Source organism: Rhinopithecus roxellana, chromosome 2, assembly GCF_007565055.1.
Source record: "Rhinopithecus roxellana isolate Shanxi Qingling chromosome 2, ASM756505v1, whole genome shotgun sequence".
NCBI lineage: Eukaryota > Metazoa > Chordata > Mammalia > Primates > Cercopithecidae > Rhinopithecus > Rhinopithecus roxellana.
Genome location: NC_044550.1, coordinates 153,538,106 through 153,563,571, shown reverse-complemented (window position 1 = coordinate 153,563,571; position 25,466 = coordinate 153,538,106). Strand labels below are relative to the sequence as shown.

At 46.2% G+C, this 25,466-nt stretch overlaps 2 protein-coding genes across 3 annotated transcripts in view; one reads left to right on the top strand and one right to left on the bottom strand.

Moving 5' to 3' along the window:
* Positions 1–5,868: 5,868 nt before the first annotated feature.
* On the top strand, positions 5,869–10,391 carry RASL11B (RAS like family 11 member B). The gene is made up of 4 exons (XM_010369015.2): positions 5,869–6,234; positions 6,850–6,906; positions 8,057–8,133; positions 8,905–10,391. Exons 1-4 carry the CDS (start codon positions 6,093–6,095, stop codon positions 9,373–9,375), a joined length of 747 nt encoding a protein of 248 aa, XP_010367317.1. The 5' UTR covers positions 5,869–6,092; the 3' UTR covers positions 9,376–10,391.
* Positions 10,392–16,099: 5,708 nt separating this feature from the next.
* SCFD2 (sec1 family domain containing 2) overlaps positions 16,100–25,466 on the bottom strand; it is a 511,989-nt gene continuing 502,622 nt past the window's right edge. For both annotated transcript variants that reach the window (XM_030922437.1, XM_010369016.2), the window contains one exon: positions 16,100–17,542. In XM_030922437.1, the coding sequence (XP_030778297.1) occupies positions 17,450–17,542 (93 nt within the window). In that variant the 3' untranslated portion in view covers positions 16,100–17,449. The remainder of the gene's footprint in view (positions 17,543–25,466) is intronic.

Here is a 25,466-nt window from a genome sequence, read left to right as displayed (position 1 = left end):
CGCATATGAGGAGGGACCAAGGAAGTTCGTGCTGCGCGCCTGCCTGGAGCGGCTTTTATGTCTTGGGCCTGGGAGTGGGAGGGCGGTAGGCGGGATGCGGGTGGGTCGAGAGGTTCCGTAGGTGCAGCCAGGTAAATCTCAGTCTCTTCGGATTGACATCACCTGGCGCATGCCCAGTTGATCTGCACCTTCCCGGCGCGGGCTACATTTTTGCGCGCGCGGGGAAAAGTTGGTGATGAAGAACCTGGAAGTAGGCCATCTTAGCCACCTTTGTTCTTTGTTTCCCTCTCCCTCCGTCCAGACAGTAACCTTTTCAGATTGGTTTTTCTCACTCAGTGATACGCACTTAAGGTTCCTCCCTGTCTTTCCATAGCTTGATAGCTCATTTCTTTTTAGTGCTAAATAATATTCCATTGTCTGGATGTACTAATATCCTTATGTTAGTTTCTAGAGATTGCAGGATAGCACTGCTAGGGTATCCACAGAGATGAAATAAAAAGGATGTAACAGCCTGATATCTGTGATTTCTACTGAGAATGAATGGCTGAGTTTCAGAGTTCTGAATGAGGGAACATTGCTAGTGCTCGGGAGGAACCCCTGACTCTGTGCAAACAGGATGTGGGAGGGCTTATGCAGTCCAAGTGACAGAGATGCAGCACACACCAGCTGAATCTAAACAGGGACTGTATTGATTCCTGTAACTGGGGGTAAGTCTGCATTTTCAGGCATGGCTGAATGTAGTGTGGGAAAAGGTGCTATCAGGGTCCTGGCTGTCTCTGCCTCTCAATTGTCTTTTCTTCTAGGTTGGCTTCATTCTCAGCTGACTCTCCACAAGGTAGCCAAGATGGAGCTCCAGGCTCACTTTCTACCAGCTGGTTGACACCAGTGCAAATGAAGAACCTCTTTACTAGCAAAACTCTCAGGGATGGATTTAATTGGCCCAGCCATGAAGGAATCCCGGGAGTGGATGCCCCTTGTTCCACAGAATTAGGGACTGGGATCATCATACCACCACCTCCTGGACAACATGAAAGTGGGGCAGGAGAGGTTTCTAAAGGAAAATTGGGAGTGCTCTTATTAAAAGAATGGAAAATGATTCTGAGCAAGGGAGGTCAACAGATGTTCTTTGCAGCCAGACTACAGGAAATGTCCAAAAGAGTGGAGATGGGTGTTGATATGGTTTGGATATCTCACTCAAATCTCCTGTTGAATTGTATTCCCCAGTATCAAAGGCAGGACCTTGTGGGAAGTGTTTGGATCAATAGGGCAGATCCGTTATGAATGGTTTGGACCATTGCCTTGGTGGTAAGTGATTGTTTGCTCTGAATTCATATGAGATCTGTTTGTTTAAAACTGTGTGGCAGCTCCCCTCCCACTCACTCTCTCTGTGGCTCCTGCTTTTGCCATGTGATGTGCCTGCTCCCCACTCACCTTCTGCCATGATTGTAAGCTTCCTGAGATCTCCCTGGAAGCCAAGCAGATGCCAGCACTGTTTCCTGTAAAGCCTGTGGAATCATGAGCCAAGTAAACCTTTTTCTTTATAAATTACCCAGTTTCAGGTATTTCTTCAGAGTAATGCAAGAACAGCCTAACACAGGTATCAATACATACTACATAAAAGTAATGAAAACAGTGGTCTTGAATATGGTCTCAAAGCAATCAATTCAAAAAGAACCTCATTATACCTTTTTATAATTGAAAGTTGAATGTCTACTGGGACATGATCTCTCCTTTTCTGGGCCTTTGTGTTGTTTGGGCTGCTAGAGAAGAATAGAATAAATGGTGAATTCACAGTGAGTTCCTGTCTATCTGTTTCCAGTGTGTCTTCATGTACTGCTGGGACTAGAAAGGTAAACATGACATTTCCTAGACTCCCTTGCAGCTAGGGTAATAGATAGAAATGAATTTAATTAATCAGATGTGCTCAGAGATTTGAAAGGCAGAAGCAAGGAGGAAAGATTATTTCTGCTGCTTGGTTGCTTTCTGCTGCCATACACAATTGAGATATTGGGCTTCTCTGCAGCAACTTTCCAATGTCTGGTCTCTAGCTTTGTGAGTTTTGAGAGAGAACAACAGAGGCAGCCACTGTGTTCCCCTGATTATGGAAGAGGCAGCAGCTTCCTGCATGGGCTAGTTCTGTAGTGCTGCTCTAGGAGCCATTTCTGCAGGTCCAGCCTAGAGCCCGCTACTCTAGCCCTTCCAATGACATTGAAAGCAGGTAATTTCCTGTATTAAATCATCTTCGACTTAAAACCACTAAAGAGTGTCTGTTTACTAGATCCAAACAAGCCAAGTTGACAAAAGTCTCAAGAAAAAATAAAGTCTGGTTCTTGCTCAAGGCCTGGATGTTCAGAGAGGGCTGATTTGGGAGCAACTCCTGGTGACGTGGGCAGAGGAGCAGCTCATTTGGCTTCCATGGGGGCATGTTCCTATGGAAGAAGGGAGCACCAAGGCAACTTCTGGAGATTTTCTCGTCAATATAAGGGCTCCTCCTTAGAAATCCCTAGGGCTTTTCTCTCTGTTCACCCAACAGGAACTATCCACTATTCCTTTAATTCATTTTCTCAGTGTGAGGCCTTTGCTATATTCACTTATGCTTTCATTTATAATCCACAACTATTTACTGAGCACCTACCGGAAAGTGTTATTCTCTTTGCGAACTAACCCATCTCGCCCCCTCCTAACTCCCTGCTCCATACTCCCACGTACATGCACACACACATGCACACTGTACACAACACACAAACTTCTCAACTCCTTCACCACCCCCTCCTTGACTGCCACAGCCCAGGTTTTTAGTCCTAGTTTGTGCTCCTATAATTCCTGAATTTTCCCTATCGAAGCGTTTTCTCACATTATATTGAAATTGCTCCTTCACTTCTGTCTCTCATGCTGAATGTAGCTGCAGGGATGGCAAAGGTTGCATTTCTTGTTTGCCACTGTAGACTCAATGCCTAGCATAATGTCTGGTATACACATAGCCCAGACATCCAACAAATATTTATTGAATTTATATTCTGGCATTCTAAGGGCTTCCAGGGACTGAATTGTCTGGGCTAAATCTCTTAAGATCAAAGGAAGTGCTAGAAAATCCAGATGCTGAGATAAAATTGAACCTTGGCAAAATACTTCTTTCTTTTCTTCCCAAACCCCTCATGTTTCAATTCCCCATCCTTGTCTCTTTTAGCTTGACCAAAAAAAGAAAAAAAAAAAAAAAAAAAAAAAAAAAAGGTGGAGGAGTTTTTAACCCAAGACTTTTTGCTTTCTCACTTGTAAAATGGAAGCACAGTGAATTAAAGATGGCCACACATTCTTTGACAACATTCCCATTTAAAGATAGGATTGATGGTCCTGCTCCTTGATCTTTAATCTCGGTGGGCTCTGTGACACTTGACCAATAGAATAGAGCAGAAGTGATGCTGTGCCAATTTCCAAGTGCAGGTCTTAAGAGACTGGCAGCTTCTACTTGGTTTCTTAGAATGTTCATCAAAGGGAAGCCTGTCGCCATGCTGTGAGAGAGCCTGAGCTAGTCCCAGCTGTTCTGCCCATTCCAGCTGACACACAGACATATGAACGAAGATACCATCTTGGATGTCCTGCCTAGTTGAGCCTTCAGGTGATACCAACCCCAGCTGCCATCTGACTGCAACAACGTGAGAGATCCTAGGTAAACACCCCCCAGCTAAGCCTAGTTAACACACAGAACTGTGAGCCACTGAAGTTTGGGGTGGTTTACTAAGCAGCAATAGATAACGGCAACTAGAAGTAATGGTAATACCTACCTCATAGGACTGTTATGAAGGTAAAATGAGATTTTTAAATGCAAAACTCCTGTGTACAACCTAGAATGAAACAAGCACTCATTATGTATCATCATTTCTCCTGCCTTGCCTCCTTCCTCTTTTAAACTCTATGAATGTCTCAGAAGGAGAGGTAGGTGGAGTGGAGATGGGCTATATGCTAGGTATTTGGAATTTGAACAGCTCTCTTTTCTTTTTTCCATCTTTCTCTTGCTTCTTTCTTTTCTATGTTCTTTAACGCATAGCCAGATCATTTAGATCTAAAATAAGATCACCAAATCAAGCCTTTGTGTTGCAGTCAGAAAAATCATAGGTTTTGTATGGGCTTATGGTAATGAAAATCAAGCCCAAGAAGCTAAATGATTCAAAGCAAAATTCCCCTTGACAGCTTTTGTCATCTCTCTCTCTCTCTCTGTGTGTGTGGAGAGAGAGAAAGCAGTTAAAAAAATACTTTAGCCTACATAATTATTTTACCATGTAAGCATGATAGAATTGCAGGCTTTTTGGAGGGGAAGGATTTTAAAAGCACATGGTTACCTGTAATTACAGTCTTGCAAAGTTTGATTTTATACAAGTGACATTTAAGTCTGATTTAAACCATGCAGAAAGACATGGTGCATATTGGAAATGCTCTTTTTCTTTCTGACTCAAATGGCTATTTTGTTCTAGTGATCTCCCTAGAAGTCAACATTTTATTATGTTTATTGTAAGGTTGTGTGTCTTTCTAATTATGTGGCCCATCCTAGAAAACTTGCTACCTTGAGATTACCTTTCTATTTCTCCTTGCATTCCTGCAAACACCTAAACCTCTGTAGACAAGAGGTTCATCTCAGAGTCTGAACTGGCTGAGGCTCATAAATTCTGTCAAATACCTGGTCAATTAAGTTCAGGTTGGAAGAGGGGGGTCAAATTAGATGCCTGACATACGTGGATAAGGGCATTGGTTTATTTCACATTTCAGACTTTAATGTGGGTGGGTACACAAAATCACAGAGTTTGTTGTCATACCCCAGCATAAAAGCCTCTGGGACAAGGCTGAAAGGGTAGCGGGGAGAGGGCCTTGGATGGGGGATGGGGTGGTTAACCCGCGACTCTAGTGACATCTTGCCATCAGCTGCAGCTACAGACTGTAGCTTGCAGGAGGAATTTGGCGTGCCGTTGAAGATGTGTTTCTCAGATGAGACTGTAAGGGGCCGGAGCTTGGGATTTTAGGAGTGCAGGGCCCACCTCTTCCTTGGCATCAAGCCACTTAACTAAACTCTTGCGGTGTCATATGACTAGGGACGAAGTGCGGGGCCCCTTCAGACGTCGCAGCTGGGCTGTTTTCTTTCCATTTCACAGTTCCTGGAGAAGGTGTGACTGAGTGAGGCGTTGGAAAGCTTGTTCTATAATTACTTCTTGATCCGCTTCTGGGCGTGCTGTGCATGCGTCCGACCATGTGTGTTCGCGTTAGCTTGTGCTGTCGACAAGAGCCAGAGAATATGGGTCTAGGATAAAATGTGGATGATATTTTTGCTTCAAATGTCACATTTTAGGGGGTTCTAAAGGTCTTAGGCTGGGGGCTTTGTGGATGATTGAAACTGTAGCCGAATCTATGAGCCGGGATGTACCCAAGCCAGTGTAATCGCTCCAAATTAGGGCATGTGGCACTAAGCCGGGCAGCAGACACCGCTCCCGGCCCGTCGCTAGCAGGCGCCCCAGGTGGGGGCTGCAGCGAGTGCGCGCGCGTGGGCTATGGAGCCGGCGGAGGTAGCGGTCCGGAACGGCTCTGTGGGGGCTGGGCTCTCTCCCGGGTCCGGCAGCCACAGCATCTGCCACGTGCTCGCGCGGCGGGACCTACCAGGCGCCCGCCCTGGGCTGTGCCACCTCTGCCCACCCGCCGCTCCCCTCCACCCGAGGTCCCTTCTCCCCGGGCCTCACGGGGCTGCTCACTGACTCCACGCGCCTCCGGGGGCGTCGCGCGCTCGGAGCGGCGCTAGAGGCGCGGCCTCATGCAGGGCGCCCCGGGATTGGCCGCGGCGGAAGGGGGCGGGGCCGGCCGCGGAGAAAACAGCTTGCGCGCCGCCCGAGTGTAGTCTCAGTCCGGAGCCTGAGCCCTGCTGAGCCTTGGCCCCCGCCCCAGCCCCGCCCGTACCTGCGCTTATTTATCGTTGTTGTTATATATATATATATATATATTTTTTTTTTTTAACCGCGGAGCCCCGCATTCAGGTCCTCCCGCCGCCTCTCGTGCAGCGCTAGCCTTCTCCAGTTCCTCAGTCCCCTCCCGCGCGGTGCGCCGCAGCCGAGGCGATGCGCCTCATTCAGAACATGTGCACCATAGCCGAGTACCCAGCGCAGGGCAGCGCAGCGGCCTCCGACTGCTGCGCGGGCGCCGCCGGCCGCCGCCTGGTCAAGATCGCAGTGGTGGGCGCCAGCGGCGTGGGCAAGACCGGTGAGTCCTCGCGCTTAACCCCGGGGCTGGTCGTGGGCGACCCCTGACGGGAGCTGAGGCTGAGCGAGGCGTGGGGAGCGGTGGGAGCTGCAGTCCGACCGCTCGCCGTCCCCTGCAGGGAGCCGCTGCCCCTTGAGAGTGGGCTTAGCCGTTGTCGACGCCACCCGCCTGCTTCCACAGAGGAGGGAAACAGGGATCAAGAATGGCCAGGAGGCTTTCTGGGGACCACCGGCACCGCCGCCATCAGAACTTTGGGGTGTTTTAGTCTCTGGCAATGCCTGGCACAGAAAGGGGAGTTAGTGAAGCTAGCACCCCTGGGAGACCTTGAAAGTTAGGAAGACGTGGGTCTACTGGAAGGCTTAGGTGTGGCTCAGCCGGGCTCAGAGAAGGGGGTGGGCCCAGTGAACCTTCCAGCTGCACAGAGACATAATTCACGATGCCTTCTACCCCCCTTCTTTTTGTCTGGAAGAGGGGTCAAGGAGCTACAGGGTAGGAATTTCACTTGTGGCCATCTATGGCTTTCTTTGGGAGAGCTGTTTTCCAGGCTGGGGGTGGGGTGGAGAACAATCTAACTTCCAAGGTTAACACTTTGACTTTCTTTTTTGTGACCTGCAGCACTGGTGGTCCGGTTCCTCACCAAGCGATTCATCGGTGACTATGAAAGAAATGCAGGTGAGACAATGCATTTGAGAAAAATTCTGTCCCATTGCAGGAGGACTGTGGTTCCCATTTTCCAGCACTTCCCAGGCAGGTTCTTTCAGTGACAGTCCAAGCCTGAGGATCCTGCCACTTAAAACTTTCCCCAGCCCTCCATGCCCCCCCCCCCCCCCAATAACTACCATCTGGCCTCATTCCATTCCAAGCCCATTCATCATTTTATCAAGTGCCTGAAAGTATTCCCCTTGGTATGTTTTAACTATAGTGACCCCAGTTGGAAGCACCCTTTGTAGTCAAGAACCTCTCCCTTCAAAACACTCCGGCAAAAGTCGTAAAAAAAAAAAAAAAAAAAAAAAAAAGATGGTCAGCTCCTTCCCCCACCCCTCTCCTTCTCTGCTGGCTGCCTTTCAGAGGTGACCTTTTAAAGCAAAGGCCAAAGGAGAGCAGTTGTAAACCTAAAGTTCTTCCTTCTTAACAAAGACAAACAACTGGATGGTAGAATTTTAGGAGGAGAATTCCTGAATAAATGAGAGGACACATTTTTCAATCCCTATGATTAAGAATAGCCACTGGGGAGGCTTAAGAGCTTTCTACCTATGCTCTGTTAGCAAATTGCTTAAATCTGTAGACCATATGAGTACATATAGGGGATTATTTGAAACGAGCTGTATAAGCTATCCCAAGATAAGACGTGGCAGCCTTCTGCTTTGATGTAGAGTTATCATTATGTCACATTTTTATTCCAACTGATAACATTGGCTGTGTGTTTACTAACAGTATTTGTCTAGCAAGCCATTCTATCTAACGGCCAAAATACAAAGTTACAGTCAAAGAATGATCAAGTACTCAAGAAAACAGAAACCTCACATAGGCTGACCAAGATAATTTGCATCAAGGGAGTATTCTAAAACTGGAAACTTTGTTTAAAATTAGATAAATACATTTTCAAAAACTTGCAAACTTTGCCCTGGTTTTAATAAATCTAACATAAGGTTAACATTGGTGTTTTTTTTTTTTAATCTGAAGTAAGCCCACTAAATAGAAATAAACTATAGCTTTTTTGTGTGCATTTGTGCATTGTGCATTTTTTTTTCTAGCTTAAAACTCAATGTTTTAAAAGTTGTACAAGAAGGAAGAACATAATCTTTTTTATTTGCCTTCATAGGTAATCTGTATACTAGACAAGTTCAGATAGAAGGTGAAACCCTGGCTATTCAGGTTCAAGACACTCCAGGTATTCAGGTGAGAAGCTCTAAGACTCTGGGTGAAAGAGGAGCCTACTTGGCTGTGGAATCATTCACTTCTTCTCAAGTCCTTTATGCTGCAGGAGCAGAGAAATTTGCAGAGTCACATGTAGACTTACATATTGTCTGACAGCTCAATTGTATCTGGCTGTTGGTCAGTCTTAGCATGGTTTAGTTTGGGAGATTTGGCTAAGGGGCAGTAGAAGGATTCAACACAGCCGGAAAGCCCAAACCAAATGCAGTAGGAATTGGTGTTTTCCTTGCTACGGTTAAAAAGTCCAGTTTTAATATATGTGTCTTTGGCATGAAAAACCAAGCTTCTGGGTATAGTCTGCAAATACTTGGAATCTCTTTTGTACTGTGGAAAGTTGCTCTATAGACAAAAGCGCCATGCTAGGGTTTTTTCCCCCGCCTCCTGAACTGGGCAGTTATCCAGGTTTAAATGCTTCCAGCTCCTATCTTTACTTCGCCAGACTTACTGTCTAGCCAGTTAATTTCCCATTTTGTGCAACTACAAAGTCTCTCTGCATGGAGTTCTCTGCAGGTCAATTTTCCACTGGAGTGTGGTGAGCTGCACTGTTATTTATTCCAACTCTGTGCAGCTGGATCAACATATTGTCAAGAAAGCTGAAGTGTGTGGGATATAACTTGTTTATGGCCCGCAACCTGGCATTACTATCAAGGGCTCTTTTGAATTTGAAATCTACCCAAGCCCAGGCTCTTTGCACCACTGACCAGCATTCACCTTGCCGTCACCCCACTCTTTCAGGTCCATGAGAACAGCCTGAGCTGCAGTGAACAGCTGAATAGGTGCATTCGCTGGGCAGATGCTGTGGTGATAGTTTTCTCCATCACTGACTACAAGAGCTATGAACTCATCAGCCAGCTTCACCAGCACGTGCAGCAGCTACACCTGGGCACCCGGCTGCCTGTGGTGGTCGTGGCCAACAAAGCTGACCTGTTGCACATCAAACAGGTTGACCCTCAGCTTGGACTGCAGCTGGCCAGCATGCTAGGCTGCTCGTTCTATGAAGTGTCTGTCAGTGAAAATTATAATGACGTCTACAGCGCCTTCCATGTTCTCTGTAAAGAGGTCAGTCACAAACAGCAGCCTAGCAGCACACCTGAGAAGCGAAGAACCTCCCTCATTCCCAGGCCCAAGTCACCCAACATGCAGGACCTGAAGAGGAGGTTTAAGCAAGCTCTCTCTGCCAAAGTGAGGACTGTCACCTCTGTCTGAAGCAGGAGGAGCACTCAAGGGGCTTTGGTCTTCCCAGGAAGAGGGCCTGAGTGCAGGAGTGTTGAAGACTGGCAGTGGTTCCTGGTTCCAGAAAGGGCTGGAGCAGAAGGGCCAAGAGGGCCTATGGGACTGCTACAGAAAAGCAAGTGTTGTTCTGAGCAGGGGACAGGATTGATGAGGCTTGAAAGAGCCCACTGAGCCACTCTCTGAATATGTGAAATGTACTCTGTGTCTTTTCCTTTAGAGTGGGGAGGGGGCATAATCGTTTTGGTTTCTGCATTTAGCTACCCTGTAAATGGTGGTCCGTTGCAGTTCCACGAAATGTATTGTTGTGATTAACAGTGGGAATGACAGAACAGATTAAGCATTGATAGGCTTTCTTTTCTCCCCCGTTTTCTTTTTCCTTCTTTCTTTCGTCTTTTTTTCCCCCAAGAGGAAGAATTGCTTTTCTCTTATCAGTATGATTTGTAACTCTGGAACACTATTCTTACAGAATGTCTTTCTAACCTGAAGGATACCCAGATTTCTTTCTTTATGAACAAGATGGAAAATCCCCTACCCCTGAAAAATGGATTGAGTTTATGGGCCAGACTATTCTGTATAGCAGACATCGGTAAGCTCGCTCGGTTTGCAGGAAGGCGCTGGTTCCCCCTCACAGGATGTGCATGCTCAGTGGGGTGTGTGTTGAGGAGTCGTGAACTTCACACTCTTCAGCCCCAGACTTTGCCTGTATAGTTTTTTGTTTTTGTTTTTAACTGTTCCATCAGGAAAAACAATGTGTCAGTTGATTTTGGTGTGACTTGTGGAAATGGTTCACGGCAATGGCATTGGAGTGCGTCGGAGGCCTGGCCGAGTCGTGCCTAAGGGTGGCTGAAATACGAAAACACTTTTTACAGCAAGTGAACAGGGGCTACCTGCCAAATCCCCTCTACAGATGCACTTTAAAAAGCCACTCATGCTTTGGCTTAAACTGTAATTAATTTATTTTATGTACAATAAATCTCATTTGAAAAAGAGCAGACGTCTAAGTTGGTCTCTATTGAAACGTTAACTTTCTGCCCTTTAGACAAAGTATGACCTGGTATCCTGTGATTATTGGGCACATTGAATCTGGCATTGTGCCTTTCAGGGGTTATCTCTCAAGGATTACAGCAATCCAAGGAGGTACATGCTAGTATTATCCCCATAACACAGATGAGGAAACAGGCTTATAGAACAAGATCAGTAACCTGTCAAAGGCCACAGCCTGTAGCATTGTAAATTGTAATTTGCTGCTTTATATTCAAGACTAGCTTATCTCCTATTCACTAACTTCATGTCTTAGGTATACCTAAGGCAGATGTCTGGCTCCACATATTCAGCACAGCCTCAAGGGTATTCTTTCTTGGACACTAAGATGACTGCTTCTTTCCACATGCTTTGTTTGGCAGACCTCTTCTTTGGGTATGCTGCTTTCAGGAGATTCACTTTGTTCTCACTGTAGAAGCTTGCAGTCATTGATCTGGGGCTGTGAAATCAGGAGCCAGTCCCATGGACCTTTGCCACACCTGTCTCACTAAAGGTGCCAGCTCTCTCGTCTGTGCCACTTGGGCCTAGAAGATCTTTCCTGCAAGCTAAGTGAGCCACCATCTATAGGGACAAATCATCACAGCTGACATTTCTTTGAGTAGTGCTTTCACATACCTGATCTCATTTAAGGCCCAGGAGAACCCAGGAGAACCCAGGAGAATACTGTGGGGTATTGACACCATTTTACAGATGCAGAAGACAGGCTCTAAGTTTTGGATGATGGCTTCAGATTCACACAAAGGAGCTGAATCAATGCCACCTCACTGTATTTCCTGTTCTTAGTCTTTTGGAGGATTTCATAGCTAAGACACTCCTGCATGCATGGGGCGATGGGGCTACAGTGAATAGCAGTTGAGGGGCTACTGTGGGGTGGTGCCAGGATTTCCAGTCAGTGTTCCCACAGGGTACAGATCCTGATGGCTGACAGGGTTTCCAGGGATGCCTCAAACCTTCCTAATATACAAGGTACCTTTCTATGCTTCCAGCCTAACCTCATCTCCGAGAAGAGTGCGTGTGTTATCGGTGGGCAGGGAAATGGTGCTAACATGGAACTGAAAACATCTCAGTTCAAGGGCAGTGACAAGTATCTCCAACTGGATTCTATTCACTTTTATTTCTATTCAGCCTATGTGGTTGTGTTAACAATGTCCAGTGAGCAAGAGGTTGATCTTTATATAATTACTAAATGTCCCTTCCCCACATTCTGGAATTAAGAGTTTTCCTGCAGGTGGCTTTATGCTCCCTAGGGTGCTGAGCAGTGCTGCATTTTAGTGATCACTGCCGCGCCACCGCCCCCTTTCCTTCCCACCAACTTACAGGCTGCAGGGCTCTGGCAGGCCTTGTCTGCTCCCTTGCTGAGCTGTGAGCTCTGCCTTCTCCCTTCCTGGCCCCCCAGTTAGCGATTGCCCTTTACTTCCTCACCCCTGCACTGGACTCAGTCTCTCCTACTGCACCTTAGACAGGCTGGAAGGGAGCTCAGAGCTCTGGTGCACCCAGAGGGAAAAAGTGGCTTGTGTAAGGGCACTCTAGGAGAGAGAGGGCAGGGAAAGAGACAGAGACAGATAGAGACACACACAGAGGGACAGAGACAGAGTCGCAGCTGGAGACCACCCAAGTCCCCATTCTGTCCACTCTCTCAGGCAGATTTGTCTATTTATAGTTCTGGAACACATTTTTCTCTCTTCTAATAAGTCTAGATTTATGTTTTATTACTTTTGCTCATCTCTTTCCTTGTTGGTTAACTCTTCACTTAATCCCTGTTTTTGTTTTGTTTTGTTTTAAAATTTATGATCTACCACCACCTGGCCCTGAGAAACGACCCTCTCCATCTAGACAGGGGAATACCTCCTTTGCCATCTGGGAAGGGGAAGGCAGGGATGTGTATGTGTTTGGGGTACAGGGGAGCAGAGAAAGGGAAGGAGTTAGAATTTACTGAATATTTACAACACACCAGATTCTACGTTACCCCCGTTAAGCTTTTGAAAAATCCTATAAGGGTAGTAATATCACTTCTATTTTAAAGATAAACTGAGGCACAGACAGATGAAATTTACCTTAGGGCCACATCGGTTATAACAATTATTGTTTCTATTTATGGAAACCTGTGTGCCAGGCCCCACAGGAGGGTTTTTGAAATAACTGATGTTTGCTGTGGTATCTCGACAATCCATCTTTAGTCTCCTCTTCAGCAAAGCAAAAGGGAGGCTGAGAATTAAGTGGCTGGCCCAGGCCTTAGGTGGCCTCCAGGACTCCACCCCAGGTCCATCTGATGCCACTGCCTAAGCCCTGGGCTGATGGCTCAGCAGAGCCCCACCTAGGAGCCCTCCTCTTCCCTCCCCTGGCCGGGTCTCCTGTCCTGCTGTTCTCGTCTCCCACTTGCTGCTGTAGGCTCCTGGATCCTGCCGGGCTCCAGGCCCCCCTGGCTGCCACACCACATCTGCTGTTGCCATCAGCCAGCTGCTTACTGGCCTCCAGCCCTGCTCAGTCATAAAGACGTCCAGGCTGGGAGCGGGAGGGGCGTGCAGTCCGGCTGTCTCAGAACCGAATCCACTTCTGTCATGATGTCTGGCTTTTGAGTTTCCTCCCTTGCCTCAAATCAAAAACATTCACAACACTCTGCAGCCTGCCTGGCGCTGCGTGGTGTGCAGAGAGGGCTCAACCCTCAAAGTCTTCCTGGCTGCTCCCGTCTCCAGCACTCATCAGGCGCCGCAGATCCGAGTTTGCCTGCCCAGCCAGCTCCTAACCCCAGGTTTAGGAGCCATGGGTGTATTTATGGTGAGCCCCTCGCTTTGGTGAAAAATGAGATTTTGACATTCATCGTACACTCCAAGAGGGAGAAAACAAATGTGTTTTCTAGGCAAATGAACAAGTTTGTAGGCACATCCCTCAAAAATGAGCAGCTGATAATCTCTGGTGCTACCTCTGCACCCAAGGGAAATGAGCACTGTCCAGTCGTCTCTGTGGATAACTCATGACAGGTCCCTTGGGGAGTGGCCCAGGATGAATTAGAGAGCTTGTCTGGTTATAATAACCAGGAAAACTGGTGTTGCACATATTCCCTTTCAAGTCTAAAGAGAGATGGTTCCAGAAAGTTCTTACTACCTTCATTACTCTCCTGAATTTGCAACGAAAACAGGATTAGGGTTATTACTGACTGTGGCAAGATCCCAGCCACCACCCTCCAAGCTTTCCTTTCAAATAGTTTGCAAACCCTCCATCATCTGGTTTTGTCTTTTTAAATTCCTTTTAAGACAGAGATGGAGTCTCTTGATGTTTGTTGGGCTAGACAGCAGACATTTGTAATACTGGATTATTTGTTGTTGAGATCCTGTTTCTGGTAACCAGGGTAAGATAAATAATAGTGGTCTTGTGGGGAGTTTGATGGAATTCTTTGTTATTGGGATCCCATTGTAATGGAGGGGTGGCATAAACAGAGCCATCTGCATAGGCCCCGGCTCACTGGGGACAACTCTTGGCTGATGCAGCCTGGAGTGCTTCCAACCATTTGGCCGTGCCTGCCATGTCTGCTCTGAGGTAGACTCCAGAAGAGGGTTTACAAAGGCAGAAGTCAATTGCTACAAAGTATTTACACTTCTATCAATTGTGTTTATAAGGAGTGTGGCCAGTGAGGTCGCTGGCAGAAGGTTTGGATTTGTAAGTGCTTGTTTAGGTGATAAACACTCAGACCCAGGCCCCAGACAGGGGAAACCAGCCTTACCACTCCTGTCAGCCTTTTAAGTCACCTTCAGGTGGCTGACAGCTGCTGGATCCCTTTAGAATGGATACATTTGGAGAGGTTGAAATGGGAAATTGGCTAGCATTAGTGATGGAGAAAGTTCTACCAGAGATATATGGCCTTGTATGAGCAATAATCAGACATTTATTACTGATAAACGCTTATGTGCTCTGCATGAATATGCATTACACGTATTCACTCTTTTAATTCTTCCCCAACCCAATGTTGCGGGTCCTATTGTTATACAACTGCATGGTCAGCGAAGACCAGGAGAGGTGGACTACGATGTGGAAGAGGTGGGACTGGAATCCAGCCATTGGATTGGGCTCTTGACCTCTGGGCTATGCTATCCTGGACCAAGCTGTTATTCTTCCTCCACTTTCTCATCTCCTTGTAGACCCCATGAGTGCCTCCAAATTTCCTCTTCATTACTGTTATTCTCCTGTTGATGTTTTATTGTTTTGAGAGGTAACTTCCTTGGCGTCCTCAGTGTGAAAACCCACATTCCTTGAAATTCAAGGATGGCCATTGTGTTAGGGATGGCTCCACAGCAACCCCCCCCCATGAGGCAGGTGCCACAATTACCATTTCTTACAGACGCGGACACTGAGGCTTGGAGAGATCCACAGTGCTTGGCGTGGCGGAACTGGGACTTAGGCCCAGGGAAGCCTTCAGAGCCCTTTTCTGCCAGCTGCTCCTTTGGGGTTGGAGGGTGTGACTTGCTTCTCCTCCAGCCCCTCCCATGCTGGGAAGTGTGCCCAAGAGCCCAGCAGCAGCACGGAGGTTCTGGGAGGTTCTGCCATGGCGACAATTCTCTTTCCCCCAAACCCCCCTCTTTTTCCTTATTTGTTGGAGGCCCTTTGCAGGATTTATACCAAATGTCTATTGTTTTCCTGCTTTTTAATCAAGGAGCAGTGAACATCCTGTGCCTCCTGCTTCATCTTCACTCAAACTCTGGTTACCAAGAAATTCTTCCAGCTTACCTTTCCTCCAAAGCCTTCCACCACCTGACTGCATGCCTGGCTTAGCTCCTCAAGCCAGCCTCCAGAGAAGAAAAAGATGACCATAAGCCAAACTCTGACACTTCTCCCACCACTCACAGACTGCCCCTGACCACACTAATTACAGTATGGGGAGCATTTTCAAGACATAAGAACTGCTGAGTAACATTTATAATCAATACCTTCCTCCTTTTATCATTTCAGATTAGAAGTTTTTGAATTTTTTTTTTTTTTTGAAATGGAGTTTCACTCTTGTTCCACAGGCTGGAGTGCAGTGGTGTGATCTCGGCTCACCGCAACCTGTGCCTCCCAGGTTCAAGCAATTCTCTTGCTTCAGCCTCCCTACCTGGGATTACAGGCATGCGCTACCACACTTGGCTAATTTTGTAATTTTTTAAGTAGAGACGGGGTTTTTCCATGTTGGTCAGGCTGGTCTAGAACTACCGACTTCAGGTGATCCACCTGCCTCAGCCTCCCAAAGTTGAATATTTTTTAAAATAAAAAATTAATTTGTAAAAATACAGTTTTCTGCTATGGCGGATTAAAGTCACAAAAGTAATATACAAATACACGTTTGCTATAAAAAAAATACAAAAGTATACTGAGGGTGAGACTCTCCCTTCTCTTAGCCCTCCCATTCGATATTTCTTCCCAGAAGTAACCATTATATATGTATTTCCAGAAAGTTTCCTTTGCATATAGACATGTGGTTTACAACTCCATCTTCAGTAGATGCTCACGTCAGGCCTGAGCATCAGAGAAGTGCCAGCTACTCATTCTGAGTGCCACAGAGTCAGGGACACATCTTGTTCATTCACCACAGTGGCCCAGAACCTAGCACTGTGCCTGGAACATGGCAGGTACCCAGTCAATCTTTAGGAATGAATGAAGGGAGTACAGATTAGAGTCACATAACAGGTTACTTTTCATTTTTTTATTTTAGAAAAGTCATCTCTGCTTTAACATTTCTTAGGGATGGTTACCATTTCCTTCCTTATTCAAATTCAATACTTTAAGATTAGTAGAATGAAAAAGGCACCTGAGGTCTCCTCTATTTCATGAAAGAATTGATATTATGTGGAAAACATACTTGGGCAAGAAAAAGAGTGTCTGTGTCTACAAAAACCCTGCTTTGGTTACATCTTAAAATAATCTCCAACTTGACGTTTCTTTCAAAAATGACAGCGTTTCGTAGAGAACTAAAATCAGAGACATGTGAGTGTTTTGGTGTACATGTTATTTTCTTCACCTGTTTAATCCACAATAAAAACCTTTTCAGTTTTATCTGTTTATTACCAACATGGATGCCAGAAACCTCCATCAACCATACACCTACAAACATGTGGGTTGCAAGTGGTTCATTTTTGCCCTGGAGTTCTTACAAAATTTCACTAGGTGGGTCTAGGTTTTTTTGCTAATGGTCAGATGGAAAACTTACACTTATAGAAAAGAAAGCTTTATATTTCAATCAAAACTCATACCCACAAAGTCCACAGGGGTTGCTGTTACAATTTAGACTCCCTGGGACCAGATATCTCGTATTGGGGTCTTTCTTTGGAGGGGAGGAAAACTTTTATATGCAGATAACTCTCCAATCAACCACCTTCCCACTACAGTTCCAAGTAGCCTGGCAGACCTGCCCAGTGGGCCAGCTAGAACAATGCAGTTCTTTGTTATGGCAGGACGATTTACAATACATGCAGGCTACCAGCACTGCCCTAGACACTACCCCTCCCTTCTTTGCCTTTTCAGAAATGTTTCAGAGCAAGAGAGAAACAGAGCCTCAGACCCTATTTGCAATGTTCTCTCCTCAATTATATAATCCTAAGGAACATCAAACTTTCCTCACACTCATAATTCTAAAGCATGTCTAACTTCTTGAGCAACTTCAAATTAAAAGAGTTGTAATCTACCAACACTTGCCAACAGGCTTTTCTTTAGAATTAATGAACTTGCAGGTGGAATCAGGAAGCTCACAGAGGGTTAAGGATAAATGGAAATGATCACTAATTGGACTAGCCAAAAGACAGATTGTCACCTTCAGGAAAATAAGAAAAACTTTTTTTTTTTTTTTTTTTTTTTTTTTTAAAGAATCACAGCAATTCAAGCAAAGTACCTCACTGCGAAGGTATCAAGACCCTTCAGGCAGAATTCTGTCATGCTCGCAATTAGTGACAGGGATGTTGGTTGTGGAGGAGTATTTGGAGTGGTGGCAGAAAATTGTATCAGCATTTCCAGCATGAGTAGGTCTTATCTTCTTAGTGGATGCTCAGAAGCCAAGGTCTGGATGCAGTCGGTCAGTTGCAAATAACAGCTCAGGAATGTTAAGTGGCTTCAGGAGTCGAGTGGACAGCACGATTACCTAACAACAGGAGAGGGCAAACACACCGCAGGGAATTAAGAGGGCCAATCTCAGGGTACTGGATGATGAGAAATAGAATGCAACAAATGTCTTTGGGGGAGGGTATGAAGTGAAGTTCTATGAAGGAAAGGTAGAAGGCAGCCAGTTCAGTGGTGCTAGTGCCCTGCCTGGAAGGAGGGGGACACAGTCTGGGATTAATGAATTTGTCACCCACATTCAGATGGCCTGTGGGACAGCTGGGCTGTGTCTACTGAACCTTTAGCCAGTGGGGCACTCAGGATGGCTGAGACTGGCACCAGGTACATTTGAGAGGCAGAGACCAGCCACTGCCTTGCTGCTAAATTGGACTGGATCATATTCTCGCTTCGTAATGCAGTAATTTGACCTCAATATCAAGGTTTCTCCCCATTTCAGGGAGCCTTTGCTCCTCCAGGGAGCATGAGAAGGCACATCCAGGAGGTGGATGTTGTTAGTGATGATGGTGATTGTTAGTTTCCTAGTACCACAAACTGGGTGGCTTAAACAATGGAAACTTACTGTCTCACAGTTCTGGAGCCTAGAAGTCCAAGATCACAGTGTTGGCAGGGTTGGCACCTTCCAAGGGCTGCGAGGCAATCTGTTCCACGCCTTTCTCCTAGCTACCTTGCACCTTCACATTGTCTCTCCCTATGCATGTCTGTTGCTGTGTCCAAATTTCCCCTTCTTATATACACACAGTCACACTGGATTAGAGCCCACACTAAAGACCTCATTTTAACTTGATCATCTGCAAAGATCCTATTTCCAAGTGAGGTCATATTCACAGGTACCAGTGGGGAGGTTAGGACTGTAAGATATTTTAAAGGGGACACATTTCAACTCATAACAATGATGATGGTGATGATAATGATAACGAATACTTGTTAATTTTTATGATGTGCCAGGTTCTGAGGATTATCTCATTGAATATCTATTTGATCCTGATATCGAGCTTATGAAATAGGTACATTTATTATCCCTGCTTTGTAGATGAAGAAAATAAAGTACAGAAAGGCTCAGGAACTTGTACAAGGACACACATACAGTCAGTGGCTGAGTCAGGATCCCAGCGCAGACAGGCTGGCCCCAGTGCCCCCGTGCCTCCCTTCCCTGTCATCAAGGGCTCTGGGCCCTTTATTCCCTTACTCCACATGCACCTTTGGGCTCCTCTGGCTTCTTCCATGGTGACCCTTTCTGCTTCCCTCAGTCTGGATTTTATTCCGGGATAGATTTGTCTCTGCAACAGTGGGAGAGCCTGTTTCCTGGGTCTGGGCTGGGGGCATGATGTGCTTTATAAGGGCCTGGTTAGGTTTTGCACAAGCAGTATTGTATGCACCCTAGAAGAAGAGGTGACTATGGGAAAAGCTATCCTGGAGCCTGAAGTCCACAGCCCACAATCCCTTGGAAGGGGATTCCAAGGCCCACAACATGACTACCTGGCTGCGCTCCTTTGGAGTGGTGCAAGTGGGCCTGCACACTTTACTATCCTCCTTTCCCACTCCCCACATTGTCCCAGGTATAATTAAATTAGTGAATTAACCAATCCATGTCAACGAGCTCATTGGTGGAAAACAAAAAGTCTGTACTCCAATGAAGAGAAAAAGTAGAAGAGGAAGAGAGAAGGAAGTATTTTCTTGTTGTTAAAGAAATAATTTTTCAACAAACTTATGAGAAAGTTTTCTGTTTAAAAACTTAGTTTTTGGAAGCATCTATGTTACTTCTTGAAAGAGGATTATCTTAAAAATATATATATAGTTAATGTCAGCCAAGTCATATTTTTGGCAGAAACAAATTCACTGAAATCTGTGTTTCATGATTTTCCTTGAAAACCACGCAAGGAGCCTTTGAGGACAGTGGGTGAAGATTGGCCTTCTCTATCATCTGCATGCATGGTTTAGACACCATTTGAATGTGTGTCTCCCAAGAGGGTCTCTACTTATTTCAGGTCTTCCTCACCAAACCCAGTAGGTAATTGAGCCTGGCGGCTTCCAGGCGAGTGCCATCAGCAGACCCTGAGTAGATCCCAGCTCCATACTGACCGGCCAGAAGCCCTCCAGAAAGTCACAACTTACAGCCTTGCTTACCTCATCTCTCTCAGAAGGAAAATAACAGTGCCAAGCTTGAAGCAGTATGGCAAGGATTACATAAGATCATGTATGTGGAGCACAGGAAGTGCTCAGCAACTGTGAGCTGCTATTGTACTGTGGTTTTGTGATTCGGTCCTAGATCTCCTTCTGAATCTTATGACAGCTAAGAACTTTCTAGAAAAATATACAGATGTTCATACAAGATTTTGTGTTATAGTTTTAGGGGTGGTTAATGAACTCCTAGGAATTCACAGACCACAATTAAGAAGCCCTTTTTCAAGCTGGGTGCGGTGGCTCATGCCTGTAATCCCAGCACTTTGGGAGGCCGATTTGGGCAGATCACCTGAGGTCAGGAGTTCAAGACCAGCCTGGGCAACATGGTGAAACACCATCTCTACTAAAAATACAAAAATTAGCTGGGCGTGGCGGTGCACGCCTGCAGTCCTAGCTACTTGGTAGGCTGAGGCAGGAAAATTGCTTGAACCCCAGAGGCGGAAGTTGCAGTGAGCCGAGATTGTGCCACTGCACTCCAGCCTAGGTAACAGAGTGAAACTCCGTCTCAAAAAAAAAAAAAAAAAAAAAGAAGCCCTTCTTCAGAAATCTTTTTAAATGCACACATAAAGACAAACATTGCGCACTCTTTGGAAGTAGGTTCTTCAAAGGTGGTAGAGGCCAGTAGTCGTTCATGCAAAGGGCCCTCTCCTCCTGCTGTGACTTGGCGGTCTCCAGTGCACTGCTAGCCCTTGGGGTCTTTAATTCTAAAGCAAAGATGGTGGATTCCTCTCTGGCTGGGGTGAGGGTGGGCCTGAGGGCTAGAGTACATCTCCATCCCCATGGATGCTAAGTCTTCATGGCAGGTTTGAGGAACTTGGAGTGAAAAGGCTAAAAGTGTTGACTTCCAGAGCAGCAATAACTGAGCCCAAAGAATCTGTCACTCTCCGGTAGTGTGCTGGGCTTCCAGTCATGGCTGACAGAGACCGTGGATTTGGCTACTGCCACTGAGCTGAAACAGTAAGGTCAGTCCTCACATCTGAATAAGCAGGTATTTAACAGTAATCAGTCTATAGCTTTGTGAGGGCTCAGCCAGAGGCTGTCTGGGGTCTGCTCTGTGGAGGGGTGAAAAGAAACAGATGGAAAACAGGGGTTTCTCAAGCAGTAAGTTAGGGGGCCTTCGTGGAGGGGAGACAGCAGGACTGAGGCCAGGAGGCTTTGGGATAGCACAGTGGTTAAGAGCACAGGTTTAGGAGGGTCTTGTCTGCGTTGGACCCTGGCTGGGCCACTTGCCAGATGAATGACCCTGGAGAAGTTGCTTAACCACATGGAGCCTCAATTTCTTCATCTGTAAAGTGGGAATGATACCCACCCCACATGATTATGTGAGGATCAATGTGAACATCTTCTAAAATATCTGACACAATGACAGGCTCCAGAGGGGCTTAGAATGACAGCTGCCATGACTGTCTTTGTCACCATCACTGTCCTCATTATGTGCATCCCCAGCTGCATCCTTCCACCCAGCTCACAGCAGCCATGGGGTGGATGCAGGGGAGTGGAATTGCCAGAGCCAGTGACCCCAAGTGTGAATCTGATCGTATTACTACCAGGCTTAAAATCCCTGCAGCTTCCTCACTGCCCTCTGGTAAGCCCAGCCCTCCCGGAGAGCATCAAAGGGCTTCAGAACCGGCCCTTGCCTCCACACCCCCAAATCAGCCCCACATTCCAGCCTCCCTAACTCCTCGTAGTTTTGCACCTGGCACTTTGGGGATGCTTCTTGGTCCGGGAGAGGAGCTCCCCACTCTGCCCAAAGACCCCTCCTCCATTGTCCTTCAGCAATCAGTTCAGGCATCACTCCCTCCAGAAAGCCTTCCCAGACCACCCCTCCCCAAAGCCTGAGTATGTCCCCTGGCTGTTGGTATCTCACTGTATTCCCTGTCAACTTAACAGAGTCTTTTCATTGTTTCTTAGCACAGTGCCTGATACATAGCAGGTCTTTGATTGAGTCAGTTGGCGCCTGATTGAGTGAACAAAAACCATACAGCAGTGGAGGAGGCAGGGAGTGTAGCCATGATCAGCGGGAAGTTTTCGCTCAGGGCAGCTCTAGTGGAAGATGCTCAGACAGCTCCAGGTAAATGTGCTTCCTCTCCATTCGATGAAAACCTTACTTGTTTCTAATTCCTATTTTGAAGAGCAAGCAGGATCATACTGCTGACATTTCACATACAGCATGAAATAGAAGAGTTGGTGGTCTTTAAGTATGTTTGCATCTTAGGCATCTTTTAGTATTGGCTACTTTTGAGCATTTTCAGAATTTTTAAAGCACATTCTACTAGAACATTTCTACATTATTTGGCTAAGATCACCCTAAAATTCTAAAAAGTGGGCCCTAAACAGGAACAAAGATGCTCAAAAATGAAAAAGAAAATAGTCAAAAGAGTTTGAAATTAGCTGATCAGATATGACATGTAATTGTTTTTAAACATAATCATCAACCATGTGATAGTGGACAAGTTAAGCACTAGAGAATTCCTTTCAGAGAACTGGTCTTTTCTCAGGCAGCCAAGGTCACTGAAGAAAATTCCCATGGGTGATGTTCAATCCTTGCCCATCATGTGGCTACTTTTCTCTGCATTTTCTAAAATGCTTCTTTTGATTCTCAGTATTAGAAATCAGAGGCACATAGAACCTAAACCTGGTCTTCCCTGCTTCCTCTCCCTCTCCCCTTTTCAGGGTCCCTGCCATCTCTTCTTCTCCTCCTTCTCCTTCCCCTCCCTCTCTCGCCTCCTGTTTCTTTCTGGGGGTAGTTTTTGTTACTTCTTCTCAACTCAGACCTGACTGTCATTCAGGGCTGAAGAGTCAGCTGACTTTACCCCTGACCCATCAACTCCTAGCCACCCCACTTTCACCTGCTAATAGCCAAGTGGGCTGGCGGCAGTGGCCAGCCTCCTTCTCAAGCCAGAGGTGTCCAGGACGCTCAAGAGCACTCTGCAGTGCTCAGAGCTTGGCCCAGCCACCATACCTGCCCTGCACCATCCACCCACTGGAACACCTCCCACAAAAACAGCCAGTGGGGAGAGAATCTTTGCTGATTAAAAATAAATTTCACAGTCAAATATGAGAAACGGGGTTTTTAATGAAAACAAAAAATTGTTTTCGAAGAGCCTGAACGACACTGCAAGCTGCAGGGTAGTTATGACTTAAGTGTCAGCACGTGTTGCTAACTGCAGGCAGTTCTATCAAGGAATGTTTGAAGATCCTGCTCATTCATCAACAACAAGCCTCTGTGTCAAAGCAGATACTTGACATCAAAAAAATATACCGGCTGACTGTGAGACGGGGTGGAGGACATCAGCCAGGGAACCAAGTCCCTCCAGCAGCTTTCGGCCAGCACTGGCTCTCTACTCCAGCTAGAAGGGGGATGTTCAGTCTTTGTTCTCAGGCCTGCCTTGAACTCCACATGGGCAGTCCAGCCCTTAGGAGTGACCCAGCCCTCTGGGCTTTTTGCTGCTCCAGACCATGGCTATAATTTGTAGGTGCCAGCATCTTCCTGTTCCATTTCTGCTGAACACAGAGGAAGCAGGGAAGTCCAGGATTTACATTCCATATCCCCCTGATTTCTAACACTCAGTATCAAAAGGAGCAAGGGGTACATTTTTTGTCCCCTTTTCTTTTAAATTTGGGAGATTCTTCCCCAAAGTGACCCACATATGCACAGGCACCAACATGCATATTCATTCGATAGGCAGCTTTTGGAGCATATATTGTATTCACGCTGTACAGGCACATGCACACATACCCACTCACACACCTGTGCTAAACCCAGAAGGTTTGTATCATTAAGCCAGTGACACAGTGGATTAGCCTTACTGAAAAACCTGGGAACCATCTGACCTGACTACCACTGCCCCAGAGTCACTGTGCTGTGCTTATAAGGCTCTCAGAAGACCTGAAGTATGAGATTCAGATCTTTTCACTGTTGACTCCCCAGGGCTTCCCATCAATTTTAAAATAACCTGGAGGCAGGTTTGTGGAGCCAGGATTAGGGATCCTTGAACCTCTTAAGTTGTGTGCAAAACTGTGTGTGAGCATATTTCTGGGTCTACTATTTTTTTAAAAAAATTAGTATGTCTTCACTAAATATTCAACTCTGGGTTGGGCATGGTGGCTAACGCCTGTAATCCCAGCACTTTGGGAGGGCAAGGCGGGCGAATCACTTGAGGTAGGAGTTCAAGACCAGCCTGGCCAACACGGTAAAACCCCGTCTCTACTAAAAATGCAAAAAATTAACCGGAAGTGGTGGTGGGCACCTGTAATCCCAGCTACTCAGGAGGCTGAGGAAGGAGAATCACTTGAACCCAGGAGGTGGAGGTTGCTGTGAGCCGAGATTGTGCTACTGCATTCCAACCTGGGCGACAGGGCGAGACTGTCTCAAAATAAATAAATAAATAAATAAATAAATAAATAAATAAATAAATAAAAATATTGAACTCTGTAAATGCAGAACTACAGGAAAGTGTGGGTGCGGCATGCTTCACTATGAAAAGCAGTGGATGGGTGTCATCTTGCCCACTGGCCTTCCTCTTGTTTCTGAGCTGGCTGTTCCCTGTATTTTCTCAGACGTTCCCTCCCTGTTATTTTCTTCTTACAATCACAGGCTTCTGCTAGCCTCTCGGCTACCATCCAGCTGCAAAGTTCAGCCAGCCAGAGCTGTCTGGCCGTGGAGTCCCACAGTAGGCATTGAGTGAGTGAGGAGAGAGGCTGGTGTCAGGCATATGTGGATCAGAGCAGGGGAAACCTGGAATTTCCCACTTGGTGTCTGTGGCAGTTTGGGATGAAGGAGGTTGCCCTCTTGATCCCTTTTCAGTAGACAGGAAAGAGGACCTTCTCCAATGCACACATTTTCTCTCATCAGCACATCTCCCAACAACCACAGGCAGGAGAGTGGAGAAAACATGTCCCTTTTAGAGCAGAGAAGTCTTCAGAGGCTAGCAGGTGGGCATGTGGTTTCTGGTTTCCTATGTTTCATGCTATTCTTGCCACTTTTTGTGAAAGAGAATTCATTTCTGGAGGTGCTGTGAATGGATTCTATTCATTTCCTTTGAACAGCTGATCCCCGAATGCTTTTCAAATCTCAGATCCAAAGCCTTCTCCATGGGAGTCTGTGCTATCTAAAAGAAGCTCGTTCTCCTGGTTTTTTCTACACTAGCACCTATCTATGTCTGCTGTCCACTTGTCACGAGCTGGCGCTTCCATGTTTATTGTCAGTTACTACCCAGTAGAATGGAAGGTCCATGAAAGTAGGAATGTGTCTAGCTTGGTCACTGTTCTGTCCTTAGCATAAAGGACAATGCCTGGCAAAGAGCAGATCATCTTTTTGCTTTTTAGATACTCTATAAATGCCTGTTGAATCATTAGTTAATCCAGCTTAATAGGAATGATTGTAAGTTCCTGTACATGGATCCAAAAAGCACCCACACAGCAGTAGAATAGGGAAGATCTGGAATAATAGCAATAGATACAGAAGACAAGGTGGTTTTAATTGTCTGTAATGTCAGTGTCAGTCAATAGGTTGGTGTGGTTTGTGTGGTCTTTTCCAGAAAAGCTGCTTTTCTGTTACGTCAGAATGACATAAGTAGAGTCTCTAATGTTCAGTATTGGACATTCAATTAACATTCATGAATATCAATAAGTGGCAGACTCTGTTTGCGGTGCTGAGAATATAATAGTTGAAAAATGCAAAATCCTGAGGCTGGAGGGGCATAAGCAAGGACAAGAGTGGTAGGAAAAGAAGCCCCAGATGTAGGCAGGGGTGAGATCATGTG